At 43.2% G+C, this 20,638-nt stretch overlaps 1 protein-coding gene across 3 annotated transcripts; it reads right to left on the bottom strand.

Annotated features, from left to right (window-relative positions):
• Window positions 1-56: 56 nt before the first annotated feature.
• Window positions 57-20,336, bottom strand: LOC147622661 (chaperone protein dnaJ 15-like). Of its 3 annotated transcripts, XR_015269473.1 has the most exons (12): window positions 19,784-20,336; window positions 5,942-6,065; window positions 5,729-5,811; window positions 5,518-5,629; window positions 5,318-5,422; window positions 5,027-5,077; window positions 3,504-3,593; window positions 3,209-3,317; window positions 2,971-3,119; window positions 1,386-1,882; window positions 1,148-1,281; window positions 57-892 (listed from the first exon to the last, which is right to left on the bottom strand). XR_015269473.1 is itself a non-coding variant. In XM_086822218.1 (11 exons), the coding sequence occupies exons 1-11, from the start codon at window positions 19,924-19,926 to the stop codon at window positions 671-673; spliced, it is 1,245 nt and encodes a 414-aa protein (XP_086678344.1). In that variant the 5' UTR covers window positions 19,927-20,336; the 3' UTR covers window positions 57-670. The 3 variants fall into 3 exon arrangements, 2 of the variants coding, with proteins under 2 accessions (XP_086678344.1, XP_086678345.1); XM_086822218.1 differs by lacking the exon at window positions 1,148-1,281 and having other exon boundaries at window positions 1,829-1,882; window positions 5,318-5,425; XM_086822219.1 differs by lacking the exon at window positions 1,148-1,281 and having other exon boundaries at window positions 1,829-1,882.
• Between the last annotated feature and the right edge of the window lie 302 nt (window positions 20,337-20,638).

Here is a 20,638-nt window from a genome sequence, read left to right as displayed (position 1 = left end):
TGTTAAAGTCCCTACTCAGCAAATAGAATTTGATTTTGCTCACCCTCATAGAATTACGAAGCAAACTACTGCACACATGCAAGAGTAATCAATAAGGTCCAATACGGCACATCCAAAAGGACCTTCTGTGCATACAAAGTTTCCACACACTATACAGGAAAAAAATCTTCAAAGAATACAATGCTGGTAGTAATTTTTGCCCCATAAGCTAGGTTACAAAGTCTTCTAGAAAGTCACTCCAAAAATCAGAGTACAGTAAGGTATCTGAAATTATGGGCTGTACAAGTATACAGCAGGCATGATGCTGCCCATATCTTCAAGAGGGAGTTGCAAATGCTGTCATAAGGTCAAGTGCGTGCAGCATTAAAACATTATCAAAAGAATGAATTGGAGAAAATCCTGAACAGAAGCTCTTCTTCTGGATAGCAAGTAAAATTTCAGGTGTCCACAATGCAGGTTCTGACCCAAACCGAGACCTGTACAGCATCACATACCCAGCACCACTGCAAGCATGCTATATGTATATATATAATGAAGCTGACCCCATAGCATGTGAGGTGACAAATCTACAAATCTCAACAATAAGAATATTGACCCAACAGCAAGACCTCCTCCTCTTGAACTTGGAGACGCGCAGAAAGAAATCGAGATTCTCTGCAAGCATATACATTTATGCAGCTTTCCTTTCGGCTTTGAGATGAACTCCAAACCACTTCTTGCTGGTAGCCTTATCTCGGGATTCACTTGAGATGTCATCTGCAGAAGTCCCAATGTTTTCAGACCCCGCTTTGCCCTGTGAAGCCAAGTTGCTCTTACTTGAATGCTTTTTCAGCTGTGAGATTATGGAGAAAGAGGACTGGACAGTGTTGCGTGATTTGAGGAGGTCTTCAACCTAAAACCATGCAAGTAATACAGTTTCATACAGAGAATCCAACAACATTTGGGACAACATAAAGCACTTACAGAACATGCACATCTGCACCTAGCATGCAACATAAGCACAACAAACTGGTGTTAAACAAGTGTCTCTAAAAAGATGTCCTTTCAAAATTTTGTATGACATACATGAGGGGTTAGATAAAAGAGAGCATCTGATCAGGCAGTAAGGAACTCATGATATGATGGGTCACACAGACTAGTACCATACATAGTTGCATTCCGTGAACAAACTGAAACCCCTGATCTGTTTCGATACTGTAATGTGCCATAAGGAATGCAAAATTTTCCAAAAGACTGTTGAGACCCAACACAACTCGTACGCCACCTCCTTGCATGATTTTTCTGTGATTCAGCATATTTTATATTTTTACTTTTTTGATTACGTTCTCCTGATCAATACTTTTAGTATTTGTACCATAGCTGTACAATAGACACCATATTATTACCTGGCATTGAAACTGGACCATTCACAAGTAGTAGCAGCTGAAGTGAGGTCCCTCGTGTAAAGATTTGTTTGATAATCACGTATAGGGTGGATGTTATTCAATTTGTCATTGACACATCGCTTACCTTGGTGGGTAAGTTCAGATTAGTCTTTGGGGGGCTCTATGGAAGGTTCATGTATATCACTTTAAAAATGAAAGGGGTACTGCTTGGATGCATAGCCCCCTAAAAATACCCTTTGCCCTCTTCTACGATACAATAAAGTTCATACTTTTAGTACCTAAAAGCCCTCTTACCCAGTGTGTGTAAAAAACATATTGTGCACCCCCCGTTGACATATGCCTAACATAAGTGAAACCCCCTTGCATAAACCCCCAACATTTTTTCGTATCATAAACAATATTTTTTTTTATTAGGCTTCATAATAGAGGATTAGAAGACACACAGCGTTTTGCTCTTCCTTGAACTTGTTGCTGACAGCTGTAAACCGTGCCAAGACCTGCACAGCTCAGCCAAACAAAATTTTCAATAATCCACAGTACACAAATCCTGCCAATAGTATTTTCAAGACATCAAGACTACACTAGACTCCCTTAAGCACAGAGCCAAACAAATGCTAAAATTAACCCCCGGAATTCAGATATATTATAAAAAAAGTTGCCCCGCTTTTGCCAGAATAGCATTATTAGATGCAATACTTTTATTGAAAATCTCAATAGAATGATGTATGATTAATATGATAATCGTCACAACCCATTAATCATTATCATTAATGATAAACTCATAATGAATCCAAGTGACGGCGGTCCCTTGCCTGAGTGGCTATCTCACTCGAGTGGGTGAGTGGAGACCCAACACTTCTGTGCATGCATGCATGTGTGTGACGTGTGTGTATGCGCACGCGCGCATTGACACAAGGGATTTTCTGAATCGTCTATTTTCAGATATGCAAACAAGATTCCTTGGGGTGACATTTGGGAAAATGTTTTGGATGTTTGGAAGATATCCTTCCACACTGCAGGAATATGCTCTTTTCTTTGCTTGGGCAAGATATTGGGCTATATGGACAATATGGCTGGATTGTAATTATGAGGTGTTTGCACAACCTCCGATCAACAAGTATATTTACTTCCATCAATCATTGCGTCAGTCATTGCATGACAATTTTGAGCTGCAGCAGATTGATCACAGCAGAACTATGAAGTGCTTTTCCACTGTTTTAAGATGTACTTTAATGAGAGCCTCTCACTTTGAGGGTTCTCGAATACAAGATAAAACAGTGGTTTCACCAAAAAAAAAAACTGCACGCGTGCACACGTGTGCGTGAGACCTTAATGCACGCACACACCCACACACGCCACGAGCGTACGAGCATGCATACATACATGCAAGCACGCACACATGCACCTACACACATGGATGCATGGATGTATGTGTGCATGTTTCTATGTATATGTACGTACATACGTTGCATGTATGTATGCATATAACTCACAAACAAATCTACAATATAATGTTTCCATGGATTGTCATTGGTGGACTGTTGAGAATCCTCAGACAGACACAGCATTCAGCATTAAAAGTCACCTCTTTGTATTCAACCTCAAACTGCCTCAGCTCGTTTTGTTTGCTCAATAACTGTCCTTCGATATCTTTAAGCTTCTCGGTAGAGTCCTTGAAGTCTTCCGCCGAAACAGCTTCAATTGTATAAGTTGCATTCTTGAAAAAATTATCACCTGTTAAGAGAGACAGCTTTAACAAATACCTGCACACAAACGAATGATTTGAAATCTCAAGCTAATCCTTGCCTACCTAGGGCACCTACCATAAACTGCAAATACATGTGTTCCCGCTTTCAGTTCCGATACTTCACATGGCTGTAAACCCTCCAGCTTCTTTAAGAAAGCAGCCTCTGGGTCCTTTGCCATGGCCAACTAAGAGCGAATATGAAGCACCGACAAACGAGTTTAGAAACATACGGTGGGGTGATGAGAGATTCAAAAGGTCAGAAATACAAAAAATGTGAACCACTAGTAGCACACATGCTGCCTTGATATTCTGTTACAAAAAGAGGGTGGCCTATTAATGCCAATTACATGTACTACATGTATGATGCTCACCGCATTCATGGGCAAGTCCAGCCGATAAGTTTGAAAATGCAGAAAGTACATCCCAGCTGAGGTATACTTTCCAGTCTTCATACTATCCTCCTGTAGGCTTTGCAAGGAAATGTCTCAGTAATCCATTAAATCCAACCTACCAACAAAAAACAAGTTCTATTTGTCTAAGCAGATTAAGAAACTTTCTATGGAGCACATTTGTTCAAATCACAAAGTACAGCAATGTACCACACCAAAATGGCTTGCAACCATTATGCGCCTGCCTTCTTTGGCATGCAAGCATAAGCTTTCTATGCAAGCGACCGAAGAAAATAAATTCCAATAGAACAACTTAAAAGTAGTTGAGGCAGTGCATGAATTGAGACAACGGAAAATAACCACTCCAGAAGGATGCTACTACCACAAACCAATCCCAATCCTAGAAGCCAACAGATAAATATGCACATGTGGGTGTGCGTGGTCATGTACAAAATTCCAAGACAACCTTTGAGTGGTTGATTCAGTGTATGACTTGAGCTCAGGGGGTCCATCCAAATTTATATGAGATAGCTTCAACATGATGGGTTTTCACAAACACATTTTAAGGAGTCTTGTATGTGATTTTCAAAAAATGAAAGGGTTGTACGTTTGTAAAGAAAAAGGGGTTATATTTAGGACAGATTTTCACATAACTGATTTTATTAATACTCTTCCCACCCCCCCCCCCCCCCCAAACACTTAAAAGAACCTGAGCAAAAGCTCTAGGAGGTACTGCGCCAAACCAATCTTGATCCAAGAAGGAAACAGATCAAAAGATCCATGACCTAAATACTTGGGTCAAGAAGAAATGATCTTTCCAGGCTCGCCAAGAAGGCTTGCCTGTAACAGATCCTTGAGCTGTCCACGTGCCCGGCAGCTACCCACAATCTTGCAAACCAAGGTGGAGGCCCCCAAAGATGCGATTGTCAAAACGAGGAGCTGGAGGTCTGCTTCTCAGAAAGAAAGGCAAGGGACGGAGGCCTTGGTCGCGGCTGCCATGGAATCCTCCTGGAGGTTTGAAGACCAGAAGTTTCTGAAACTTGCCTAAAGGGAGACTGCCCAAAAGTTGAAAGCACCTGTACAGAGAGACAGAGAAGAGGATGGGGTTGGTGAGGCGGAAGTGTGGAAAGCAAGGGGGGAGGCTGGGTGGCGCCAAGAATGGAGGAGGCGGTGACGCTGCGGAAGGCGAGGGGTGGACAGGCAGACGGCGGATGGGGAGCACAGGCGGGAGGCACCACAAGGGGGGACAAAGGCCAGGGCAGCTAAGGGAGAGGGGGGGGGTGCGCGGGCGCTGAAGCAATGGCAGCAGCAGGTATTCGAACGGGGGGAGCTCCAGCTCTCGAATCGTAAAGCTGTGTGAACCCACCTGTGACAACAACCTTCTATTGCCAAATAACTTACCTAAAAACAAGTGATGAGATCCTCAAAATAATCAACACTGAGATCAAGGAGAGCACTGTGCTAAAACAGCAATAATCCACGTATGTGCAAGGGGGTTAATTTACCTGCAGAACCAAGCCCAAACCACCATTCTCTTCCTGTTCAAAGAATAAAAGCTGCCAAACACCCCACATTTAGTTGCATTTCACAATTGCCAGCTTTTTTCTGAATGAGCATCCCAAAAGTCAAAACCTCAATATAAGTATGAGTAATACAACCCTTGACAATCTTTATTCGAGTTAGTGTACGAAGAGACCTTCACACACACACACACACACACACACACACACACACACAAACACACTCAAACGCATGAGCGTGCATACATGTGTCATGCATGCATGCATACAACCCACCTTAAATTTACTTTGTGCATGGGATATTACACGAACCACAACCCCAGCCAGAGCCTGTTCCTCTGAAATAGTTACTCCATAAAAATGAGCACTTTGCTTCTCGACCTGCTGAGATGAAGGTCCATAAAAAATATACAAACCTTAGTTGAAAACAAGTAGACTTAAAATACAGCTGCAAATTCTGCAGAGAAAGCACTGGCCTTGTCATATACAGGTCTGCCCAATGGAAGTGGTCTGATTGTGACTGTCCCACGGAGAGCATCCTCTAGCACGTAAGCAGATATTGACGTCTTGATGGGCACACCAAGCTTACTGAATTTTTAATCAATACATGTTCAGATCTTTGCACAGAAAGATCACAATTTTCAAATCTATTATTTTGCAGCTGAGCTAAGAGGTGCTAGAGAACACCTGAACAGGGCCGCAAACATAGTATTGACGGTACCAAGGTTTGAAAGGTCAAGTTCCATCTCAAGGCCATCCATGTCAACAGCCTTATCAAAACAAGTAACGGCATGATATTACATGCTTGATCTTCAGTACTCTCAGTGGCATCCCTAAACTAAATTTTACACAGCTTTCATACCTTTGATCACACTACGAACAGGAAACCAGAACATTTACCTCAAAACCAGCTAGATCATACTGTCGCCGTTTTTCAGGATCTGACAATATGCCATAGGAGTATGCTACTTCTTTGAACATTTCAGCTGCCTCTACATCGTTGACGTTTTTGTCCGGATGAAACCTGTTGCAAATTTGAGCTCCAAAATTAGGCACTCAAAAAGACATTGAATTAAACTCAATAATGAACCTTGTGCCTGGCCTGTTTGGTATACTTTACCCATACTGAAGCCTTCCAAAATAGCGCAAGGTCTAATACTTGTGCATATGCCAGGTTCTCAATTGTCCAAGCACCAAAGAAAGATCTATACTTCTATTATCTCAACATTAGACCTTCCTCTTCCTTTCAACCCTGAAGATCTTATTTCCAAAAGCAGAAGACTACCTCCAACAGCCAGGCATAGATAGCTGTACCCACCCAAGAGTAAGCTAGCAGGCTGATAAAGGTCAAACCTTAAAACAATTCCTAAGCCTCCGGACTGATTTTTTTAGATACGTGTGGTGCTATATATGGCACCATCTTACTTCCTCAAGGAGGCCTTGCCCTGCTAGAGATCAGATTATTGACTTAAATGATTAAAACATTCAAATAAAATAAATCAAAACACAAATGATGAGTACTATGCAAATACACTGCACACCACACTGGGGACAAGAAAATGATGCCCCCTCCCCTCCCCGCAGGGCTGCCTCTTTTAGGGTATTGTTTATTCCGAAACAACATCAGCCATTACTAAGTGTACATCAACAACCTAGCTAGTGAAACTCAATCTTGACATGGGGTTCCTGACATCATCAATGCCTATGCTCCAGAACTCTTTTAATAAGCACCATCAATGCTCATGCTTGGCGCCCTCCGTGTTCATATATGCAACATTCCCAAAAGGAACTTCAGGACAGTACTTACACCCTTTCCATATTAAAAGTAGAAAGAAATTAAGTACTATTTTCCAAACATTACTTTAAATTCAAGACAAAGTTTAAAATAAAATTCTTCTTATGAATTTCCTTGAGCTGAAATTCAGTTTACAATAGCTGCGATATAGGAAACTTTTCTAGCATGGGCCTCTTGCTTAGCGTCCTTGCTCACTATAAAATTTGTTTTTCCTATTTGTCCAAGTAATACAAGGCATTCATAGAATGGACGACTCGTTAGATACTTGCTTACAGACCAAACACATCTCCTCTCTCTCATTAGCTTTTCCTTCCATTTAAGGAATATATACCAATAGGAAAGTTCAAGTTATCTTCCAAATGATTCAAGCAACATTTTTTCCGAACTGAGAGCTTGCGAACCAGCCCCCCGCACCCCCCCCCTCCTCCAACAAGTCGCCAGCATTCCGCCCCCCTCCCTGCGTGCAACTCCCTGCTGCCTCCCCTCCTTCTTCGTCTTGCTCCCCCTGACCCTTTAAGAAATGTCGAGCCTGGTATGAGTCAAGTGAAAATAAGAGAGCCCACAAGCCTCCGGTACTGCATACTGTCCTCAAAGATGGGAGTAGAATCTTCTCGGGATAGATTGGAGTTAGGATCCTCGGACAGGAAAGAGGACGGCACTTTGTCATCCCAAATGTCTCCAGGAGCTGCTGTGGATATCTGTACTGGCTAAGGAACTCCATTAGGATTCTAATAGACCTCCATACCAAGAAAGTAGTGGAGTCGTCCTAAATCAGGCATCTCAAAAGTGAGAGCTAAATCTGACCAAAGCTGTTCAATCCTGGCAAGATGAGAGCCAGTAATCAACAAATCATCAACATATAAGACGATCAAACAGATCAAAGCTGGCATGTGCAAGTCATGCACTGGCTAATCCCAAGACTGATCCTGAAGAGGCAAGATAAAGACACAGATAGGAACCTGATTTTGGTGCATATGTTACTGTTTTTGGCAAGGGAATGATTGGTACTGGACAAGGGGTGCTATCGGCTAGCGCATGAGTGAGCAGAGGAGCTGTCGACTGAAGCAAATCTGTTGGACCTTGTCCGAGACCTGGCCGACCGCAATCCACTAGGACTTCCCAAGACCTATAAAAGGCGACTTTGCTCATTGTTGAGACTCATTCAGTCCAGCCAGGACCGAGTCGTAGATTTAGGCATAGATAAGGTTACACACCTTTTCATGAAGGCAGCCTATGGCTGCAAGATCTGTACTACCTTTTTGTACTATATGAGTATACTGAATACTCAGCTCTCTCTCTCTCTCGTCTCTCTTCTGCATGCGTTTTGCATCAACATGTTCCAAGCTGGTGTTTAGGGCTGAAAGAAGACTCCCAGAGGTTCCGGATGTGACATTAGTATCAAAGCCTCGAGCAAGTTCTAAGATATTGTTGTCGCCCATGTCCCACCCACCATTACTGCATCGCACATGGATGAAATGATTGCTTGTGTCTTGATCTTTTGGTGGTGTGGGGACCAGGCAACATTGTTTTAGTATCAGACTTAGCAAGGCTAAACACTAATTAATCCCAGATGAAGGTGCGCAGGTCCAAGGTACAAGGAAGAGCACATGTACGAGGCCCAAGGTGTCAAATCCCCATAGGATCACCTCGTAGAACGCTCCTAGTACAAGACTCGAAACCTGCAAACAAACCAAACAAACATGAAGGGGGTGCAGGCCTGACTCACCTCCCAACCTTGACAGCCGTGCGCAAGCCCACAAGTCTTGGCTGTCCCCACCGAGCCATGAGCTGAGCTAACTAGATGGACATACCGACCAATCTCTACCTCGTGACGTCCCATACCGCCACGAAGCTACCCTCACGGCAGGCATCGAGACTGCTATCGGCCTCGGCTGCATAAAGCAGATGCACATCTGCACTAAATCCAGGCTCCTGACCATAGAGCTCTCACAAAGACACGCGAGACTCTATATGAACTAATGACTAACCTTAGCCACCCTTTTATAGGCTCTTGGCCGGTCATCGGGCGTCCACACTTGGGCACCCGCTCGTCCATACTTGGGTGCCCGCCCGTTAGTCTATCCCTAACTCAGCTTGCCAATCAGCCTGCCTAGCTCCAAGCTTCCCCAAACCTCAAAGCTAGTCTTGTGTGTGTGTAGCACACCATAGATACACACTGTGCACATGACATACTCCCCTTCCTCTAAGAGATCACTCCTTAGCTCACTAAAAAGCCAGGGTAATTCCTCTGAAGGGTAGTCAATGTCTCCCATGTAGCGTCCTCCTCAACACAATCCTTCCACTTGATCTTGTATTCCGTGATAAGCGTATTACGCAATCTTCTTTCACGAAATCCAAGAATCTTTTCAAGTTCGTGTGGAACAAATGTCATGTCCTCGACATCTATGATCTCTTGAGGAGTAACTAACTGGTCTATTCCACCCAGTACTTCCTTAAGTCTACTGACATGAAATACAGAATAAACTTTCACATGAGAAGGCAAATCAAATTCATATGCGACGGAACCATCCCGTTGTATAATATGAAATGGTCCACAATATCTAGGGGATGATTTCAGAGATCGACCTATGCGTAAAGTCTCGGAATCTTTCGGAACTCGCAAATACACCATCGTTCCTTCAGAGAACTCTCTGGGTGAACGATGTCTATTAGAATAAAATCTATCTCTATCTTGAGCACTTCTAATAGATTCCTTCGCAACTTGTAACATTTCTTGCATATCTTGCAAAACATTACGTGCTGCATCATGCTGAAGTCCTGAGAATCCCACTATAACAGGTGATCTAGGTTGAAAACCATACATAAGCATGAAAGGACTGAAACCCGTACTCGTATGCTTAGTACTGTTATATGCAAATTCTAACATAGGAAGATAATCCTCCCATGAACTCTGTCTTTTGGAGACATATGCTCGAAGCATATCCTCCAGAATCTGATTCACTCTTTCAGTCTGGCCATCAGATTGAGGATGATCTAAGGAACTCAAATTCAAAGTTGTTTCCAACTTCTCAAAAACAAGCCTCCAAAAGTCACTTGTAAACTTAGAGTCTCTATCACTGACTATGTCCTGCGGTAACATGGTACAGTCTAAACAATTGCTCGATAAACTGTCTTGCTAACTCCGTAGCTGTAATGGTCTTCCGGGTCGGTAAAAATCTAGCCATTTTTGTCAAGCGATCCACCACAACCCAAATAGAATCGTAGCCTTGACTTGTTCTTCGCAATCCGGTAATAAAATCCATGGAAATACTTTCCCATTTATTACCTGGGATTTGCAAAGGATGCAACAACCCCGCCTGTCTAAAGCGTTCATCTTTATTTGCGTGACAAACTTGACACTTGAGAACATAATCTTCTACATACCCTTTCATATTTGGCCAATAAAAAGTGTGTTTCACTAACGATAATGTCCTGTGTACCCCAGGGTGTCCAGCAAAAGAGGCGTCGTGACACTCCTTAAGAATCTTGGACCTAATGTCCGGGATCTGTGGTACACAAATTTTGTCATTACGGAATAGTAAACCATTCCGAATCATCCACTGACCTCCTGCAGCCTGAATGGTAGGCTATTCAATCATCGAGTCTTGGTCAATCAATGAGCTCCCGTCGTGGATCTTCTGCCAAAATGGACCAAAATAACTATCAGTCCTGCAAAGCCCTCTCAATGACTAAAATAAGTCAGTAGTAATCTCGGTGAACAACAAAATATTCACCTCTCTAACTCGACTAAGCGCATCTGCCACACTATTCATGGACCCTTTTCTATAACGAATCTCAAAATCAAAATCTTGCATTAACTCAACCCATCGAGCTTTCCTTTCTCTCAAATCATCGGCATCACACACATACTTGATTCACTGATCAATTGACTGATGATCAGTCCATACCACAAACTTGGAGCCATATAAATAATGTCTCCAAACCTTGAGAGCGTGAATCACAGCATAAAGCTCCTTCTCAAGGGTTGGCCAACGAAATTGAGTATCGTCTAGATTTTCACTCTCGAAAGCAACAAGTCTTACCATCTTGAAATAGAGCAGCCCCGATTGCATAGTCACTGGCATCAGTTTCGAGAACATAAGGCCGACTAGGATCGGGTAATGCTAAGATAGGTGCTTCCTTGACTTTATCTTTCAAAAGTCTGAAGGCTATATCCAGATCGTTATTCCAAGTAATAGGCTATAGCATTCCAGAGTATCTTCTAGTCCTCAATCCGGATCGGTAGCGTCTCCACCTTTCGATCCCATACTTGCCGACCCGCAGGTAGACGTACCTCATAGGTATGATCGTTGGGTGTTGTGTCAAGACCCAATTTCTGCACAAGTTTGTAATTAACAAAGTTGTGTGAGCTGCCAGGGTCTAGAAGAATGTGGATTCTATGGCCATTCACTTCTCCATAAACTCGAAGAAGATCATGCAAGCCAAAAACTTTAGAGTTGAACAAACAATCAAAACATGAACTAGGGCGAGAAAGTACAGTAAACTGACGTACCTGTCAAAGACAACTGGTTAGCTACCTTTGGCTTGGGTCCTGCGTTGGTTTTTGCACCCTTCTGTTTCGGGCACTCGTTATGCATATGTCCTTTTTATTCGCAGATGAAACAACGTCCCTCCTTGAGCTTCAAAGCCTTAAGGAGACCTTTTTTCTTCGCTTGGGTCGAAGTTGAATTCTTCGAAGGTTGGTCCAAAGACTTTCCTTCTGACGTGCTAGCCATCGGTGCAAAGAACTTCCTTTTGTGCTTGTTCCCCTACTCGGTCGCGGGTTTAGACTTGGAAGAGACCGATGTATCATCATAGATACGAGCGGAATGAATGGCCTCGTCCAAAGTTTTGCATTTGTTGTTTTTAACCTGTAAACGGTATGAATCGGGTAAACCCGCTACGAAGAACCTAAAAAGAATTCCGAAATTCATCTTCGTAGCTTTCATCTGCAAGACCTTGAATTTCTAGAGATAGACCTCATAAGTGAGGTTCTGCGAGGTCATGGTCAAAGTAGCAAACAGGGCAACAAGATCATAGTCATCCTCTTTCTTGAGGAATTCTTTCTTGAAGACTTCTTCGAACTGTCCCCAAGTTGTTGGTTTAGGGTTGAGTTCTTTCCACCAAAGCAAAGCTTTGCCTGAGAGGAAACCTGCTGCTAATTGGATCTTTTTGCCACCCATCGTCATATGGATGAAACTGAAAATGGACTTGCCACTTATATAGCCAAGTGTCCACTATCTCTTTGGTACGCTGCTTTTGCTCGCCCCCAAACTATTATGGAGTGATATTGGAGCCTAAAGCAGATGCCAAAGTATCCATATCCGAAAGAGTAGATAGGGTAGTAGTCAACAAAGAGATGGAGTTCTGTAAAGCCTACATCTGCACGGCGATTTGTGCTTGACGTTTCGAGGAAGAAGCTTCGAGAGCAACTTTAAACTCTTGGAAATCTGATTTTGAAACAAAATCGTCGAAAAGATCGCCATCGGTGGCTTCCGTAGCCGGCAAGTCTTCACGTTCGGGAATGGGATCCAACTCGGATTCTTGGGTCGACATCTTGAAGAGGGCAAGATGAGAGAAAAGTTTTATCTTGCACAAGGAAGAGTGCTAGAGAGCTTGAGAGCTTGAGAGATGTGTGGCAAGAAGCCCGCTTAAGGAGAATTTATAAGCTTCCCCAAAAGCTTACTTAGCTTTTGCTTTTGTGTTTTTTTTTTGGTAAAATATATATATATATATATATTCTGCTTTTCTTTAAAAAAACACTTATAAGCAAAGCATGGGTTTTTAAAACCCCTCTTCTAAGTGTGGGTTAAATAAAACCCTTAGGCGCACGTGGAAACGCTAAAAGCACACGGTAGTGTTTTTTTTTTATTAAAAAAAACAAAAGCTAAAAAAAACACTCAGCGACCACGCTTTTCGCGTTTTTCTGCAGCACGTAGCGCCACCTACCTGCCACCCGTCCATCCGCTTGCCAGCGCTGTTGCCTGTGCATGTGTACCTGCCTGCAATCGGCTGTCGCCTGCACCTTCGCATACAGCCCAACTGTGAGACGTGTACCACCTGGCTGCGATACTCGCTTGTCCACGTGCGCCAGCTTGCCTACGATGCACCACCTGCGCCTGGCTGTGCATAGCAGCCCACGTGTGCAAGATGACTGGCTGCGTGCACAGGCTGGTTTCTTCGCACATAAGGCTGCGCTACAACCTCACAAGCGCTACTGCCCCGACTGGCTTTTTCTTTTTTCTCTCTTCAAACTATTCATACAGTTCAAAAACATATCTAGCCTTCTTCTTTGCAAAGCAACAACCCTACAAGACCACACCTTCATCACGGGTTCCTACGATGCAAAAGCAACATACTGAATCTGAAAAAACAGCAGTATATACAGAAAAACAGCAATCTTCTCGAACTCATACCTTTTCTTAGACCTCATCTTCTCTACCTACCAACTTGCTCGTTCTTGCGGCTTGCTGTGATACCACTGTCAAATCCCCATAGGATCACCTCGTAGAATGCTCCTGGTACAAGACTCGAAACCTGCAAACAAACCAAACAAACATGAAGGGGGTGCAGGACTCACTCACCTCCCAACCTTGATAACCGTGGGCAAGCCCACAAGTCTTGGCTGTCCCCACCGAGCCACAAGCTAAGCTAACTAGATGGACGTACCGACCAATCTCTACCTCGTGATGTCCCATACCGCCACGAAGCTACCCTCGCGGGCCTCGAGACTGCTGTCGGCCACGACTGCATAAAGCAGGTGCATGTCTGCACTAGATCCAGGCTCCTGACCATAGAGCTCTCACAAAGACACGCGAGACTCTATATGAACTAATGACTAATCTTGGCCACCCTTTTATAGGCTCTTGGCCGGTCATCAGGCGTCCACACTTGGGCGCCCGCCCGTCCATACTTGGGTGCCCGCCCGTTAGTCTATCCCTAACTCAGCTCGCCAATCAGCCTGCCTAGCTCCAAGCTTCCCCAAACCTCGAAGCTAGTCTTGTGTGCGTGTAGCACATGATAGATACACACTGTGCACATGACACAAGGAAAGAAACACGAGACATGGAAGAAATTCCCAAGAGGTTGGTAGTGTTCCACAAAACCCAAGGGAATGGCAGTCATGTGAGTCGGGTGCCACTTGGGGCACACCAAGAAAGGCTTTCAGGCAACGGTTCCAGGGGAGGATGATCCTCCAAAGGGTGGAGTGAGAGTGCCAAACTCAATACTTAGGAAAGAAGACCAGAGATAGTGTTCCCCAAGAACGCAGATTGGAATCCCGTCATCAAGTTTAGTAGAGGAGGATGTCATGTGCAAGACATGCACTGGCTAATCCCAAGACTAATCCTAAAGAGGCAACAAGATAAAGACACAGATAGGAACCTGATTTTGGAGCAGACGTTGCTGTTTTTGGCAAGGGAATGATTGTTGGTGGACAAGGGTGCTGTCCGCCAGCGCATGAGTGAGCAAAGGAGCTGTCGGCTGAAGCAAATCTGTTGGACCTTGTCCAAGACCTAGCCGACTAGCAATCAGCCAATCCACTAGGACTTCCCAGGGCCTATAAAAGGCGACTTTGCTCATTGTTGAGACTCATTCAGTCCAGCCAGGACCGAGTCATAGATTAGGTTACACACCTTTTCATGAAGGCAGCCTATGGCTGCAAGATCTGTATTACATTTTTGTACTATATGAATATACTAAATACTCAGCTATCTCTCTCTCTCTCTTCTGCATGCGTTTTGCATCAGCATGTTCCAAGATGGTGTTTTGGGCTGAAAGACGACTCCCACAGCTTCCACATGTGACAAAAGCATCCTCGGCAAAGACAGAGAGATTGTTGTCTGCAAAGCATTTTTGGAAGCCAAGGGAAAGAAAGAATGCATCAATCTTAGCATACCATGGTTGAAAGTAAAAATAGGACTGCTCAGGAGATGGCCCATACCATGCTTTCTTCTTCCGATCTTCCTCCCTCTTTCTGGGGAGAAGCTGTGACCATTTCTGTCTACATCATCAACCATTCTCCCTCTATCATGGATCCCACAACCCTTTCCCAAACATTAGTAGGGCTGTACCAAACCTCATGTCCTTCCTATAGTCACAGCTTGCATGTAACCTCGAGAAAACTAGAACCTCTTCACATAAATCCAAAGACATGCTTTCCACATGAAACCAAAGACCTGTATCTGATAAACCATAGACATGTATCCATAAACCATAGGCCTGTTTCCTCGATACCAAAGTCCTGTTTCTTCTCGAAAAACCAATGTCCTGTTTCCATGACAGATATACCATCAAAACACGATTGCCAAAACCTAGAGAGAGAAAGACAGAGACGTGTCAAGCAATCCCTGAATACACATAGGTCCAAGACGAAGAGCAACACACATCTCTTCCAAGAACATCATCCTGTGCATATGTAGATTGATCCTCTGCATCCTATTCTCATAAACAAAACCTGCTTGCAAAGAGAGAGAGAAATGAAATGAAATGAAATGATATATTAACGTCTGCTAGAGAGAAACCCCTTGGCTGTTAGTCCCTCGGTGCCTCCTTCAGCTCACCTTCTTCCAAGAGAGAGATAGAGTCATGTTGTCCAACCCAATAGTCACCTTGAGATGTCTTTGCTGGCTGCTTCCACACATGCAACCTGCCTGCATCCGCCTGGCTCCTGTTGCTAGCTGCAACCCATATGTGCAGCCACTTGGTCTTCCACACGTGCAGCCTCTACCTGAAACCTGCCTGGCTGCCCGACTGACAGCAACCCCTACACACAGCCACCTGGTCGCCTTTTGCTGGCAGTAGCCCATGCGCAGCCACCTGGTCACCTGCCTGGCTGCCTGACTGGATGCAGTCCGTATGCGTAGCCATACCCGGTTGTAGCCCACGCGCAGTAGCGCCTCACCGGTACCACACGTATGTGCAGCCGCCTGTTCCACATGTTCGCGTAGCCCCCTAGTAGCCGCCTGTACCACACGATGACTCCACACAGTGACACACCTCCAATCCGCCACCCTTCGCCCTTTTTTAAAGAGGTGATACGCTTTTCATCAAAAAAAACGCCAAAAGCAACAGCAAAACGTATGCTTATAAATATATTAATATTTTAAGCCATCAAAGGTTTAAAAACCTTATAAATTTTAAAGTCCCTTTTTGTCCCCTTTCACACTTGAGCTGGCCACCAACATGAGTTTCCTTTTCACATCCAACTGATGCCTATTCACACTGTCCATCCCGTGCCCGTGCCCACCTGCTTGTTGTCCAGAGGGAAAAACACAGGGTCGTAACAGTATAAGAGCAAGATCTACTATGCACTCAATGTTGCAAGATTTTGGCTTGAGAAAATGCAAAAGAGGACTTCCATTCACTATCACATTTGGTCATTGCATCGATTATGACTATGTGGGTCTTTATGCACACATTGTGGATGTTAAAGTGGATGAGACACTTGCTGTAATTTATGGACAGCAAGAAGATGAAGATACTTTGTTGCCAAATCTTTCTCGACAAGTCACCAATGTATCCGTGGTGGTTAAAGGAGGTACGCAAGCTGAAAATGAGTATGATTGGACAGCTTTCATAAGTGTTTTGATTGAGAAATTTTCAGCTCATGATATGACACCATGAGATTGTGAGGACATAGTCATTGATGACATTTTGGATGAGTACTCATTTGTTGATGACGAATGGGATGATGACTCATTTATTGGTGATACACGTGATGACCATGCCTTGGATAATCATGCATTAGGTGACACATCGAGTGGTTCGTGGAAGATTCATGAGAATGCATTGCATGATCCATTTTCAAGTTAGATTTGGAAGACATATGATTGTCTCTTGTCTGACTATGAAGGATTAGAAGATGTGGATCATTATGCATACAAGGGAGAATTGTCTCGTGACAAGATTGTCCATGCCTGTGTTGATGAACATGCAGATATGGGTAGTACACATGTTGTTCATGGAGATAATGATAGTCTTGAGGTTACATATTCTACTCCTATTGATCATGACTATCACATGGATTTTACGCAATGCTCTACATGTTGATGATGAAGTATGCATTGGTAGTAGCAAACATGCCGATCTTGAGAATGACACCTACGCTTATGGGGATGCTAGTTATGAGGTATGTGCCTTTAGATTTTATAGATGCCATTCCTATGAGATATGAGGATTCGGTGCTATGACCATTGATGATGGAGTACCTCATACAGAGATGGTGTTGGGTTTGTATTCCGGATTATTAGATGCACCATTATGTCTTCCTTTCGATCCAAGAGGTCACACATTTGTTTCATGGTTGGATGATCTACATTGTGGTTATCCATTTGACCCAAGAGGATTGGTTAGTCGCGTCACCGACCTGGGCTTTCTTTATTCTCTATTTGATCCAGGCAGTTTGATAGCTGTTGTTTTGGATTCATGGCTTGGATTTACATTTCGTCCATGCAGTTGTAGTTGTGTGGATTACCTCATCTTCGGGGCGATACTCATAGCTTTTCCATTTGACCTCGGTGGTTGGAATAATGGTCACAGTGTGGATGACAAGGCATTTCAAAGGGATACATTTCCATTTGACCCCAGTGGTGGGATTCATCTATGAGAGGATTGTTCACATTTTTAGTGGATTTAATTGTGGATGAGGATGCATGGCAACCACTTTCTTAGGTGCAACAACAAGCTCTATTATGTGAAGATGTGGTTGGGCCATTTGATATTCATTATATGGGCTTTTATGACTCCTACAATGGAAGACGTGCATTCTGGAATTTTCTGGACAGATTTGGCAAAGGCACTTTTTGCAGTCTTTTGGTGATCTCAATGAGCTCTAATGGTGACTATGATGATAGTTTATGTTATGTAGATGCTTCGGCATCATGCACATGTCATTTAGGGCTCATTTTGAAGTGTTCTCATGAGATATTTGCAAGTGGTTTCGACATCGACATAGGCTACCATAATAGTCCACTATGTTTCAAGAGCACTTCTTTCATGATTGGAGGGTCTAGTTCCACATTGCTCATGGATGAGGCTACTTGGCAATCTTTGGAGTATGTGCAACAATATGCATGAATTGTATGGAGAAAATGGGCAATACTTTGGATTATAGGCATGCTGTAATTTCTGGAACAGTTTTGGAGAGGTCCATTGTTGGGGTCGATGCTCTACTCCAACAAGGTTCATTGGTCATCACAATGGAAGGATATGATGCGGGACATGTTTGGCTAAAGTGTATGCATCATTTGCGGCCTATTCCATGGAGATTTCACTTTCTTTCAAAGGATTTCATCTACAACAAGGGCTACCACAACAGTTCCACACATGCATTGGAGATGAAGTTTCATGGACTTCTTGGAGAGCATATTTGGGCCTTCATTACTTCCCATTGATTTCATTTGAGGCTATGTTGAATTGTAGATATCTTGTATGATTTTGAGGACAAAATCTTTGGGAAGGGATGGTTTGTAATGAAGCAAAACTAAGGTCCAAAATATGTAAATAATGGACCATGGGCAAGGCTACTATAAATAGGGCCTTGGGTTCATTGTAGGGATCTTTTGGTCATTCATATCTTGGACACTTACATGTACTCTTGGCTCCTTTCATGGAGATGGCCTTTCATGGTCTAGGGCTCATGGCAAGCTTGAAAGCCATCCTCATGGTGAGAGGTTAAATCACTTAGGCCTTATGCACATACCTTCTTTGCTACATGTGCATGTGGATTTCTTCTCTTTTCATCATAATCACATGGATTTCTTATATGTTTTTGATGCTCATCAAATGGATACTAGATTTGGACTTTATGTGTTGATTTCTTTGATATTTGGTCTAGATCCATTTCATATTAAGAGCCCTGTAGTCCACGCATAATCGTGCGGACTTGTCTTTCTTCTGCACAAACAAGATAGGTGTAGCAAAGGACGAGGATGAGGGCTGGATAAATCCATCTCGGAGGAGTAATTGGAAAAGCTACTGCTCCAGTTGGCCCTCTAATGCCTTAGAAAGGCAATAGGGGAACTTACTGGGCAGTTCTGTCCCGAGCTGATCTGCTGCTCAAGGAAATTCTTGCATGTCAAATGTAGAGATGAAGCACTCCAAAATCCCGCTTTCCCACGAACTCAAGTACAAATCCCACTCTGAAGCTGGCCGAGTTCTTTCAGCCCTCTTGCCTCATACTTGATAGAAGTCTCTTTTTTGGCACCCAAAAAAAACTTGTCATGTAATTATTGGGTAGAGCTTGTTAAGAGCTTTAAGTTGAGCATATCATGTTTTCCTACAAGAATCTTGCTTGTCATGTACCCACGTATCATGTATCCAGTCAGCCAATCATGTGGAGGCTGAACCTCATGTTTCCTTGTATGTAATCGGTCAGCCTCTCATATTTGAGCTGAATCTCATGTATCCTTTTCATGTGTTCACCCCATCACGTGCAGGCTGATTCTCCTGCATCCTTGTCATGTGTGCAGAAGAGAACATTGGCACCTCAGCCATCACGCACCACGTGAGACATGTCTTGAACCGAGTTTCTTCGTTTATGGGACTATGGTACTTCATGCTCGGGACACTTGTTCCGCTATGGCATGGTGTGTGCATTAGAGCATGTGCTCTTGTATAAAGCTCAACTGTCTGCTGCTAATGTCTCACCTGCTTTTGATTTGGATTTAAGCAACGTATTGACTAAGTTTCTGTACAAACAATAAATTACCACTTTGGGTGGTATCAGAAAAAAAAATCCATTTCATCATTTTCTAAATTTATTTCATGTTGAAAATCAAGATATATCCAAATTATAAACTATTTTTTCCATACAAACAAAAAAGAAAAATGCTTCCACCACAAAAAGGGGCTTATTTTTAAATATTTGTTCAAAGCCAAATCTAATCCGTGTATTTATGCTACAAATTAAAGGGAAAAACGGGTAAAACGGATTAGAAAATGCTTACTTAAGTGCCAATTTTTTGTAGGCCGCCTTGATTTGCTGCTCAGATGCATCTCGGGGCACATCCAAGACTTCGTATGGATCCCTTCTCGCCATTAAAGCAGGCTTTGCATCTCCTCTCTGCCAATCTTTGCTTTGACTGTACATGTTTCCTTGCCTAATCTCAAAAATTAGCAACAGTAGTCTCCTTGAAACCCCAAATTAGCAAGTATAATCTCCTTGAGAACTGAGCTGATGTTGCTGGCTCTGCTGCTACTGATTAATTATGCCTGTCAATTATGAGTGGGGGGGATTGGGTTCTCATTTGTGGATTTGCAAGAAACAACCAAGAGGGTGCACACAGAAAAACAGCACAAAAAGCTACCCTCTGTCAGTTGCTTATTAATGATACTTCTCACACCAACAAATTAATGTTATACCCAACTAAGAGACAAGATTGAGATTCTCCCCCCATCTTGGGCACACCAGCTAAAGTTCCTAACTTCTAACTACCACCTTAGTATGTACACACTTGCACAGCCTTTGTACACATGACTCAAGTTATGTGTTATGTGCCCAAGCCAACCCTTTTACACATTAGTCTTAAAGTTATTCTTTGATTTGAATTATCTTTCAAACAAACATATGGGTGCTTCCATGTGTCTCATAAGAGCAATGCATATAAATCATTTTAATGTTCCAGAGACAAAACCAAGAATCACATGAGAGAGAGAGAGAGAGAGAGAGAGTTGACACCCATCCACTTAAACACTCATAACGTCGAGGTTGGATCAAAAAAGAACATTAAAAAACTAAGTCTTAGTTGGATGAGAACTAGCACCAAGAATGTATGGATTGAGCCCTTTCTTTTATAACACAT

Source organism: Cibotium barometz, chromosome 28 (genome assembly GCF_041138505.1).
Source record: "Cibotium barometz isolate CiBa-2024 chromosome 28, ASM4113850v1, whole genome shotgun sequence".
NCBI classification, from domain to species: Eukaryota; Viridiplantae; Streptophyta; class Polypodiopsida; order Cyatheales; family Cibotiaceae; genus Cibotium; species Cibotium barometz.
This window is presented reverse-complemented; position numbering and strand designations above follow the sequence as displayed.

Bases quoted from the DNA above. Each gene is read 5' to 3' on its own strand.
- LOC147622661 (XM_086822218.1), bottom strand. From the start codon at position 19,926: ATGTACAGTCAAAGCAAAGATTGGCAGAGAGGAGATGCAAAGCCTGCT. The intron at 6,066-19,783 runs GTAAGCATTTTC...AATTTGCAACAG, and splicing joins TACAAAAAATTGGCACTTAA to GTTTCATCCGGACAAAAACG. The intron at 5,078-5,317 runs GTGGGTTGTATG...GGTGTTTGGCAG, and splicing joins ATGCACAAAGTAAATTTAAG to CTTTTATTCTTTGAACAGGA.